General features: G+C 45.0%; 1 protein-coding gene across 1 annotated transcript; it reads left to right on the forward strand.

Annotated features, from left to right (window-relative positions):
• Window positions 1–5,319: 5,319 nt before the first annotated feature.
• On the forward strand, window positions 5,320–10,731 carry LOC309328262 (growth-regulated alpha protein-like). Its single transcript, XM_081838343.1, has 4 exons — window positions 5,320–5,449; window positions 7,727–7,853; window positions 7,963–8,047; window positions 9,626–10,731. The coding sequence occupies exons 1-4, from the start codon at window positions 5,368–5,370 to the stop codon at window positions 9,629–9,631; spliced, it is 300 nt and encodes a 99-aa protein (XP_081694469.1). The 5' UTR covers window positions 5,320–5,367; the 3' UTR covers window positions 9,632–10,731.
• Window positions 10,732–11,237: the final 506 nt, after the last annotated feature.

Here is an 11,237-nt window from a genome sequence, read left to right on the forward strand (position 1 = left end):
TTGAATTATGGTGCTGGAGGAGACTCCTCCCATGGACTGCAAGAAGATCAAACCTCTCCATTCTAAAGGAAATCAGCCCTGAGTGCTCACTGGAAGGACACATCGTGAAGCTGAGGCTCCAATACTTTGGCCACCTCATGAGAAGAGAAGACTCCCTGGAAAAGACCCTGATGTTGGGAAAGATGGAGGGCACAAGGAGAAGGGGATGACAGAGGGCGAGATGGTTGGATAGTGTCTTTAAAGCTACCAGCATGAGTTTGACCAAACTGCAGGAGGCAGTGGAAGACAGGAGTGCCTGGCGTGCTCTGGTCCATGGGGTCACGAAGAGTCGGACACGACTAAATGACTAAATAACAACAACAACAGGTTCCTCTGATGCAGATCAAGTATATTTGCTTCTAATACCTCCTAACTCAGAAGCAAACCGAGCAAAATTATTTGTTGAGTTTCTCCTGTTTTGAAAGGTTGCAAATAGGCACACACACAAAAAAACCCACATGGACAAATACATTGACTTCTAGCAGTTTGTAACCACGAACCAAGGAGAGCCAGTAATGGTAAGATTCTGTTTTTAACAAATTCCAATGGTGTAGCATAGCCAATAAACAGCCTTGTTAGCTGGCTGCAGCAAAATCAGCAAAGAATCCTGACCCCTTAAAGCTAACAATTTTATGATAGTATCAGCTTCCCTCTTTTTGGATAGGTGCATCTGACGAAGTGGACTGCAGTCCACAAAAACTTATGACATGACAAATTTGTTTGTCTTTAAGGTGCCACAAGACTCGCCGAGTCTCACGGAAATCTTCCATTTTGGAAAATTGCAGGTATAGTCACACAGGAAAGCACACAAAACATAGTTGCCCAGTAGAAGGACAGGTATGGTTAACATCAATAAAGCTGCTATTCGCCTTACGTACTGTACTTCACTGGGTCACCATGGAGAGTTTGGGAGTTTCCTGGAAACACAAGCTAACTGGTGCGTTGGTACGTAAATCGGTCCTAAGACAGGGAGGTTCAAGAACTCTTAGTACAACGACACATTAGTGCACAATTTTTAATGGGCATTTTCCAGGTGCCGTAGGCCACACCAGGGTTTGATGGGCTGAGAAGATCTTGAGATCTTTAATGTAATGTGTAGTTTGTCCAAAAGACAAGAAGATGGCAACCTCCTGACCCATCTCAAATCTATTTGATATGTCTTATATCTGTTGCAGGACCGCCCCCCCCAATCATTCAGTTTGTACAAACATGACACACATATTCACACACTACATATGCGACGCTTCTGTTATAAATTCAAAGAAAATCACCCATACATCGGATCTGTACCGTTCCACTTTTATTTTATACCATGAAGGAAGGACTATCAAAGGGGGGAGACTTGACACAAGGCAGCCAACACAGCGAGCCCTACCCAGTTGGCATGACAACCTTGATGGTCCTAGACAGAAGATCATCACACTCAAAAAGGACCTGCATATGGGAGTGGATTCACCGCGGACTGAAACAAAGGACAGTGATCAGCTCTTCCCTCTGGAGACAAGAAACTGCAAACTACCCTTTGTCCTCTGGAAAGTACTCATGGGGAGAGGGAAAGGAGGAACCGGCCAGGTGACAATACACTCAGGTTACCACCACAACTCCTCCCTCAACCCCTCCTTTTTCTGATGTGTCAGTGATGTAGTCATGATGTAGTTGTGATGTAGTCTTAGGGGTGTAGCATGAGGGATTAGTAGCTAATAAACGTTGGGGTCTCCTTTTGTTCAGGACTTCCATCTTGCTTCATCTTGCAGTGAGTGGGAGTCCTGTTGCGACAGTCTTCAATAAAGACCAAGCCTACTGGCTGCTGTTTGCTCCAATTGTCTGGGTTGGTGTATTTGCTTTTGTCCAAGGGAGCCCTCGGATTTCTCCGTTAACATATCAGGCTTCCTCAACCTCGGCCCTCCAGATATTTTTGGCTTACAACTCCCATGATCCCTAGCTAGCAGGACCAGTGGTCAGGGATGATGGGAACTGTAGTCTCAAAACATCTGGAGGGCTGAGATTGAGGAAGCCTGTCCTATATTAATAACACACTGGACTAAACCATGTTTTGACTGTACATGTACAAGCCTCACTACAATTCATGCAAACCTCTCTTTCTTCCACCCCACACCCAGCGTATTGTTGTTTAGTCGCCTTAGTCGTGTTCCTGTGACCCCATGAACCAGAGCATGCCTTGGAAACTCTCCCTTTCTTCTCAAAGCTTCCCCTTTTTTATGTCCATGGAGTTTTCTTGGCAAAATACTGGAGTGGTTTGCCAGTTCCTTTTCCAGGTGGATCACATTTAGTCTAAAGCAGGGATCAGCAACCTTTTCCAGCCGTGGGCCAGTCCACCGTCCCTCAGACCATGTGGTGGGCCGGACTATATTTTGAAGAAAAAATTAAAAATGATCGAATTCCTATGCCCCACTGTTTGAGAACACTGTCCAACCATCTCATCCTCCATCATCCCCTTCTCCTCCATCTTTCCCAACATCAGGGTCTTTTCTAGGGAGTCTTCTCTTCTCATGAGGTGGCCAAAGTATTGGAGCCTCAGCTTCACGATCTGTCCTTCCAGTGAGCACTCAGGGATGATTTCCTTCAGAATGGAGAGGTTTGATCTTCTTGCAGTCCATGGGACTCTCAAGAGTCTCCTCCAGCACCATAATTCAAAAGCGTCAATTCTTCGGCGATCAACCTTCTTTATGGTCCAGCTCTCACTCCATACATCACTACTGGGAAAACCATAGCTTTAACTATACGGACCTTTGTTGGCAAGGTGATGTCTCTGCTTTTTAAGATGCTATCTAGGTTTGTCATTGCTTTTCTCCCAAGAAGCAGGCGTCTTTTAATTTCATGACTGCTGTCACCATCTGCTGCAATTTTCCAGTTCTGGCGTGCAGGGCCTGATTCACAGGTTCAGGGGAAATGGCATACAGTTAGTTGCCTGAAGCTAGACAAGGAGCCAAAAAATCACTACGTGCAAGAGAAGGGAGTGCATGGGCCAAAGAACCAGGCAAAGCCCATGCCCTTAAGGCTACTTAAGTTAGGTGTGAAGAACCTTTAGTCCTTGAGATGATGCTGAACTAGCTTCTCCTGGTACCCAACACCAACACATTGCTTTGATCGACTTCCAGTTGGACCTCTCACCATGGCGTGCCCTCTCCACCAGGCGAATGGTCTCCTGGTAGCAATTTCCCACAAATATTCAGGAAAGGAAGGAGATAAGAACACCCTCAATAAGAAGGGGTTGACGGAGTTGGCCATTGCCATTTTTGAAATTGAAATTCACATCCACACCCTCAGTCAGAAAGCAAATGATGGGTAATAATAATAATAATAATAATAATAATAATAATAATTTATTATTTGTAAACCCCCCCACACACATCTGGCTGGGTTTCCCCAGCCACTCTGGGTGGCTTCCAACAAAGATTACAAATACATTAAAATAATAACATTTATATCTATACACCAAAAGATATTTACTTTCTCAACTTCCCCATTTCCCGAGAAATGGAATGTTTGCACAATACCCTCCCTGACCACTTAGTAATGTTCAGTCACTTAAAAACCAGGAAAGAGAGGCATTTCCTTATTACCCAATATTTTTCTTTACTTGATGACAATGCAGAATATTGTCATGTTGTTATGTTGCATGCTCATGGCAGTTTTATAATTACCCATTATAATGTTTAAAAAATCTTTTTATATTATTCTTATTCTTATTCTTAATCAGATTAATCAGATTTATCCCATGCATCACTTTGTATACTTTGGTTAGAAGGGTGGTTTGGAAGACGCCGTAATTCAACCAAATACATTTATTACCGTTTGCAAACCTTCCGTTTGACAATGAAACGGAGTCCGTTCGACTAGTAGCTCTTACTGTCAGAAAGGTCTTCATGATGTTTAGTCCGAATTTCCTTCGTTGCAAATTGAACCCATTGGTTTGTGTCCTGCCCAAACAAGGAGCAGGAGAAAAACAAGCTTCCTCCATCTTCTATGTTTTCAGATGTCTGAATATGGGTAACATAGTCAGTCTCCTTCTCCTTCTCTTTCCCAGGTTAAACATACCCAACTCAGTATGTAACATAAAATCATATAAGGGATAAAACAAGCTCAGTTTTCATACTTCAAACAAACTGCCCAAGACAGGATCAAGACAGCTTGTTCTTCACTGCAGGCATAATTTCCTCTTCTTCAATTTCCCTTTTTGTGTGTGCATGCCCAATGACCCAGCTAAGTGGTACCTAGAGTTACATACGCTTCAGGCTACAGACTCCGCTAACCCAGAAATATTACCTCGGGTTAAGAACTTTGCTTCAAGATGAGAACAGAAATCGTGCTCTGGCGGCGTGGCGGCAGCAGGAGGCCCCATTAGCTAAAGTGGTCCTTCAGGTTAAGAAAAGCTTCAGGTTAAGAACGGACCTCCGGAACGAATTAAGTACTTAACCCGAGGTACCACTGTATATAATTTTTATTAATTTTCCATTTAATAATATACGTTTACATCACTACAATCCACTTTACGTCCCTGGCTCTTTAGAGCCTATAGACTTCCTTCCCTCCGGCCACATGGCTTTCAAAATTAACCTTTGTATCATTACATTTTGTACATTTCCCAATTCTAATTACGCTTGTTACAAAATAACTCAAAATTTAAATAAATATAGAAAGGTAGAAAAATTTCTCGTTACAAGTCTCCGGACAACCCTGCTAGTGATGTTAATTGCTTACAATAATCTTTCAGATATCCTATAAATTTACTCCAGTCCTTTTGGAATACTTGATCTTGCTGGTTTCGGAGGGGAAAAAATGAATTATTATTTATTTTGATTTGTTCGATGCACGATCGGAGGGAGGCAATGCGCCACAAATAAAATCAGTTACACACAGAACTCCGGTAGATAAAGCAAAATCTGGAGCCAGTAATGAAAAACAAACATTGATGACGGATTGAATGGAATGTATATTTGTATGCTTTTATATTTGCAATACGTGTGTATTAATGCTGAATTATTTTAATAATAAAAACTTTTCAAAAACATAAAAACTAAAATCAATCTCTCATTTGGTTCCGCGGACAGCGACACCTGCTGCTTCCGAGGGGAACTGCCCCTCGCAAGGACCGCTCCGTCGCATCTCTCACCCGACGCCCAATGCCAAGGCGGTGCGCAGGGAAGGGGGCGGGACTCGTCCCTCCAGCGCCCCTCCGCGGCGGCGGCGGGGATCGCAGCAGCTAGGGACCATAAAAGACCGGCCGGCGCGACAGAGCAGCTCAGAGCGCCTCGGCGGCCGCTGCAGCATCACGTCGGGGATCTGAGCGCCTCCGCATCCGCAACAATGAATCCGTGCCGTCCAGTCCCCTGCGTGGCCGCCCTGCTGGTCTTCCTGCTGCTAGCCGGGAGCGCTTGGCACAGCCAAGGTATGTTAACCTCAGGTGCATCGACGGGGCGGTCCATTAGCATCCTTTCTGCGCCGATTTTCATTTCAGGGGTGGTGGGCGATTGCATGCAGCGGGGCAGGTACCGGGGTTTCCTGGAAGCTCTGCTAGGCTCCAAAATCCATCCTTTTGGGCAGTCGTCGGGGGCGAGGAAACTCCGCAAGCTCCCGGAGGCACCGTCGGAGCCTCCGCTGCAAATTTCGAGCCGCGTTCAGGGGAGGGAAAGGAAACCAAAAAAGCCGGCTGGATGGTTGGTAGAGAGGTAGACTTCGCTGAAAGGTCCTAAAGATGACTTTAAGATCTGCGACGGGTGGGAAGCAGCTTCTGAAACCGAGGTGATGGGAGATAGCAGATGCCCTGCTTTCCGACTTGGAAATTTTGTAAACCCAGCTCCCAGTCCCCCGTCCCCACTGTCTGTGGATTTGCTGTGTTTTGTGAGGCAGATGAACTCTGCTCATGCTCAGAGGAGCTCTTCACCTCTGGGCTGTTCACAGTAAAGTTGCTTTTTTGCTGGATAAATGGAGGGCAGAGAGGTGCAGTTGTACCACTAAGGTGTGTCGTTTTAGGGGGTGAAACTTAACTTTTGCAGATTTATTGGGGGGGGGGTTATTAAAAATATGCTTTCAGATGTGAGGGATTCAAATCTGCTTTTTTGTGATTGGATAATATTTAGCTTCATAGGACTCTGTTTGATGATGAACTGCTTTCAGGAACCCAAAGAATTTGTTATTTTACCTTCAGAAAATGTCAGGTCATCAGCACCATCGCTGCAAATAATTGGCTATCATTTTTTCATTATTCCTATGCAATTTTACATGCTTTTTTACTTGACAAGCAAAACTAAATTATATAGATTTCACCCAAATACCTTTTGCATTCCCAAGTCATGCTACAGCTTTTTAGAACCCTCATGTGTTTTTTTAATTTGGAGAAGTTGAAAAATTTGACAGGAACTGTCTCTGCTCCTGACTTCTGCATATTTAGTAGTTAGTGAAGGCAAGTTGATTGGACAGGCATGAAACCTCAGATATAGGCCTCCCACCCCACCCCACCACCCACCCCCAGCAAATGTTTGCAGAGGGCTTTGCTACACTTCTGTTCCAAGGCTGATTATGTAATGATCAGGTTCTAGAGACCTTCGGTCTTCATTTGTTGAAAATAACCATGCAGGGGACTTAGTTGTGCCAAAGCCCAAAGCTCTAAGACAGGGGTCAGCAACCTTTTTCAGCCGTGGGCCGGTCCACAGTCCCTCACACCATGTGGTGGGCCGGACTATATTTTGAAAAAAATAATAATAAATGAACGAATTCCTATGCCCCACAAATAACCCAGAGATGCATTTCAAATAAAAGGACACATTCTACTCATGTAAAAACACGCTGATTCCCGGACCATCCGCGGGCTGGATTGAGAAGGCGATTGGGCCGCATCCGGCCCCTGGGCCTTAGGTGGCCTACCCCTGCTCTAAGACTAGGCATCTGAAATCCTAATACATGATCTAGCCAGAGCTGGGCATCTCAAGTCCAACAGCGGTGAAATTTTAAAAGTGTCTGTGATTGGATGGTGCCTATACTGTTGAAGGGGATGCGGGTGGCGCTGTGGGTTAAACCACAGAGCCTAGGACTTGCTGATCAGAAGGTCGGTGGTTTGAATCCCCGTGACGGGGTGAACTCCCATTGCTTGGTCCCAGCTCCTGCCAACCTAGCAGTTCGAAAGCACGTCAAAGTGCAAGTAGATAAATAGGTACCACTCTGGCGGGAAGGTAAATGGCGTTTCCATGCGCTGCTCTGGTTCGCCAGAAGCGGCTTAGTCATGCTGGCCACATGACCCGGAAGCTGTACGCCGGCTCCCTTTACCTTTACTAAGCAAACTAAGGCCTGGGGGCCAGATCCGGCCCAATCGCCTTCTAAATCCGGCCCACGGACGGCCCAGGAATCAGCGTGTTTTTAAATGAGTAGAATGTGCCCTTTTATTTAAAATGCATCTCTGGGTTATTTGTGGGGCATAGGAATTTGTTCATCCCCCCCAAAAAAAAAATATAGCCCAGCCCCCCACAAGGTCTGAGGGACAGTGGACCGGCCCCCTGCTGAAAAAGTTTGCTGACCCCTGTGTTAGAGGGAGGTTGGGTTAAGCGTTCGATGTGGTTGCGCTAGGTATCTTTTCCTGGGCGGAAGCCGGGAAAAGATACCTTTTGAAATTTGCTTCTCAGTAAATATGCCTAGGGTTGCATTGTTAAGTTTCTGCACTCTCCTTCTGCAGCTGCTCCTATGACCGGGGAGCTACGGTGCCAATGTATCCAAACGGTCTCCCGTGCGATTCCACGCAAGCAAATTGCTTCCGTCATTCTCCTCCCCGAGGGACCTCACTGCGTCGTTCCTGAAGTCATGTAAGTTTCCTGGCCTGGGCCCATAACCTCCTTTGTGACTGTGTGCTGTGCAAAAAGCCCCTTCGCTCACCAGCTCAATTCTCTACCTTCTCTCCCCTCCTTTGAACAGAGCCACCCTGAACAACGGGAGAAAAGTCTGCCTGGACCCCCAAGCGCCGTGGGTCAAGCTGATTGTCAACAAGATTATGGCAAAGGTAACTACATAAAGCGCTGGGAAGAAGCCACACGCAGGACGCGGCCTTCGCAATACAGTGGTACCTCGGGTTACATACGCTTCAGGTTACGTACACTTTAGGTTAGACACTCCGCTAACCCAGAAATAGTGCTTCAGGTTAAGAACTTTGCTTCAGGATAAGAACAGAAATCGTGCTCTGGCGGCGCGGCGGCAGCGGGAGGCCCCATTAGCTAAAGTGGTGCTACAGGTTAAGAACAGTTTCAGGTTAAGAACAGACCTCCAGAACGAATTAAGTACTTAACCTGAGGTACCACTGTATCATTTGGGATCCATAGTGGAAATCTCAGGGCTCGTCTCAGGGTTTCCTTTTGGGGCTGCATTTCTGGGTGCAGGTCACTGCTTTCCCGTACCTACAGGACCGCCTCTCCTGGTATGTCCCACGGAGGACCTTAAAGGTAAAGGGGTCCCCTGACCATTAGGTCCAGTCATGACTGACTCTGGGGCTGCGGCGCTCATCTCGCTTTATTGGCCGAGGGAGCCGGGGTACAGCTTCTGGGTCATGTGGCCAGCATGACTAAGCCACTTCTGGTGAACCAGAACAGCGCACAGAAACGCCGTTTACCTTCCCGCCGGAGCGGTACCTATTTATCTACTTGCACTTTGACGTGCTTTTGAACTGCTAGGTTGGCAGGAGCAGGGTCCGAGCAACGGGAGCTCACCCTGTCGTGGGATTCAAACCGCTGACCTTCTGATCAGCAAGTCCTAGGCTCTGTGGTTTAACCCACAGCGCCACCCGCGTCCCTACGGAGGACCTTACGGTCTTCAAATAAAAACATCTTGGAGGTCCCGGGCCATAGGGAGGTTAGGCTGACTCAACCAGAGCCAGGGCTTTTTCGGCCGTGGCCCCGATCTGGTGGAACACTCTGTCACAAGAGACTAGAGCCCTGCGGGACTTGACATCTTTCCGCAGTGCCTGCAAGACAGAGCTGTTCCACCAGGCCTTTGGCCAAGGCACAGTCTGACCCCCTCCTTTGGTAATCCTCATAGAACTCTAGCCCAATGGTTGCCATTAATTTGACTCTGAATTGATTTTAGAATGAATTGATTTTAGAATGTATTTCAATCAATTAATTATGATTTTATGTAAACTGTGTTATTTCTACTGTTGTTAGCCGCCCTGACTCGGCTTCAGTTGAGGAGGGTGGGATACAAATAATTTTTTAAAAAAATATTATTATTAAGCTCTGTGTCTGAGAGCCTCCCCCCCCCCCTTTTTATTGCTGAAAACAATTGTGGGAAACCCAAATTAATGGCACCAGTCCATTTTATTTATAAAAAGGATTTCTGTACTGCCGTATTATAAAAGGTATCAGGGTGGTATACAGCCTCATTTGAAATTAAGTTTAAATGAAATAAATGAAATAAATGAGAAATTAAATTAAATCATTCAGGCAGCTGACAATATGTAGCTCATGATGACATATACCTATTGAGTCTCAGCTTGAAGTGCTTTCAGAAGGTCAGGTGAGGCAACAAGCTTCGCAGTTTCTCACCTTCTCATTTGCATAAATATATCTCTTCCTTTTTCTGGTTTCAGCCCTAACACGACAAGCTGCAAAAAATGCTCCGGGCATGTTGTACGGAGCGGTTGTGGAAAGCCTCTGGTTAGAGAAGCTGGATGTTGAGCACCTTAAGAACTGAACCACTTTACAACTATCCACTCGTATTTATTATCGAAACTGATTGGAATGTATTTATTGCTACCTGTAGCTATAGCCGGCCACCTGATGGATTCAGCACGCTAGATGCCACTGTTATGTATTCTGCGAAGCCAACTGAATGTACACTGAGCACTGTTTCTGCAACGGGAGGGGGGGGGTAGAAATATTCTCTATTAAGTACAGTGGTACCTCGGGTTACATATGCTTCAGGTTACAGACACTTCAGGTTACGGACTCTGCTAACCCAGAAATAATACCTCGGGTTAAGAACTTTACCTCAGGATGAAAACATAAATCGTGCTGCGACAGTGGGAGGACCCATTAGCTAAAATGGTACCTCAGGTTAAGAACAGTTTCAGGTTAAGAACGGGCCTCCAGAACGAATTAAGTTCTTAACCCGAGGTACCACTGTATATCGATAAAATGCCAAAGAGTGCCATTCAGCTAATAGTCTTCTGGGCAGTCCCTGCTGAAATGAATGGGAGTGGCACAAGAGCCCTGGCACATTTTTTATTACACATATATTCATAGAATTGTGGAGTTGGAAGGGACCCCGTGGGTCATCTAGTCCAACCCGCTGGAATTCAGGAATCTTGCCCACAGCTGTCCCTGGGTGGGCTTGAACCACTAACCTTCTGGTTTATAGCCAGACACACTGGCCCATTGCTGTGAAGGTACAACTCACTGATATTCTTGCTGAAAACCTGGCTATGAACCTATGGAATGAATTTTGCTTAATGTACTTTGCTTAATGAGTATATTTAAATAAGGAATTTTTTTTTATTTAAAAAACCTTGTAAAGAACAGTGATGTTCTATATACACTTGGATATTTCATGTCTTCAATGTATGGCATACTGCCATGGTTTTTTTAAGGGAATGAACATTTTATCATTGTGTCTCTGGATTATAAATTCCTTTTCTTATCTGTTTAACTGTGGAATGCCACACATTCTGTATAAAAATAAATGTTTTTTTCTAATTATAGTGCATTGAACTACATTTTTCTTTCAGAGTCTGTTGTTGAATTTTTATTTACTTATACACTACCAATTAACTCAAAAGTTAAAACAAACAGGAAAATTCCTTTTTTTAAAAAAATGCAGTTGATAACCCTAAGAGCACTATTAATTCCTGACCTTAAGGAAACACAGAAAAGATTGAGAACACACATGTTTTTAACAAACACCAAAATAGAACCAAAGTTGGAGCTTATTAGAGTTCCAAGGAGAGGCTACTCCATTAAACAAGGGGCCACCACAGAAAAGCCTCTCCCTAGTTTCTGCTAACTGAAATGGCATCGAAACCAAGAAAGCCTTCAGGGCTGAGCTCAATGCTCAGACCGAATACTCATTTAATATTATTCTGTTCTGCCTTATGGCCTGTTTATATATAATGGAAGTTAAAATTTTACGCAGAAGCAGCAGCCAATATAAAATAAGGAGATAAAAATGCTATAGTACAGCAAAAGTACCCTCCCCTTAAAAGT

Source organism: Podarcis erhardii (genome assembly GCF_964252035.2).
Source record: "Podarcis erhardii genome assembly, chromosome: 13".
Lineage (NCBI taxonomy): Eukaryota > Metazoa > Chordata > Lepidosauria > Squamata > Lacertidae > Podarcis > Podarcis erhardii.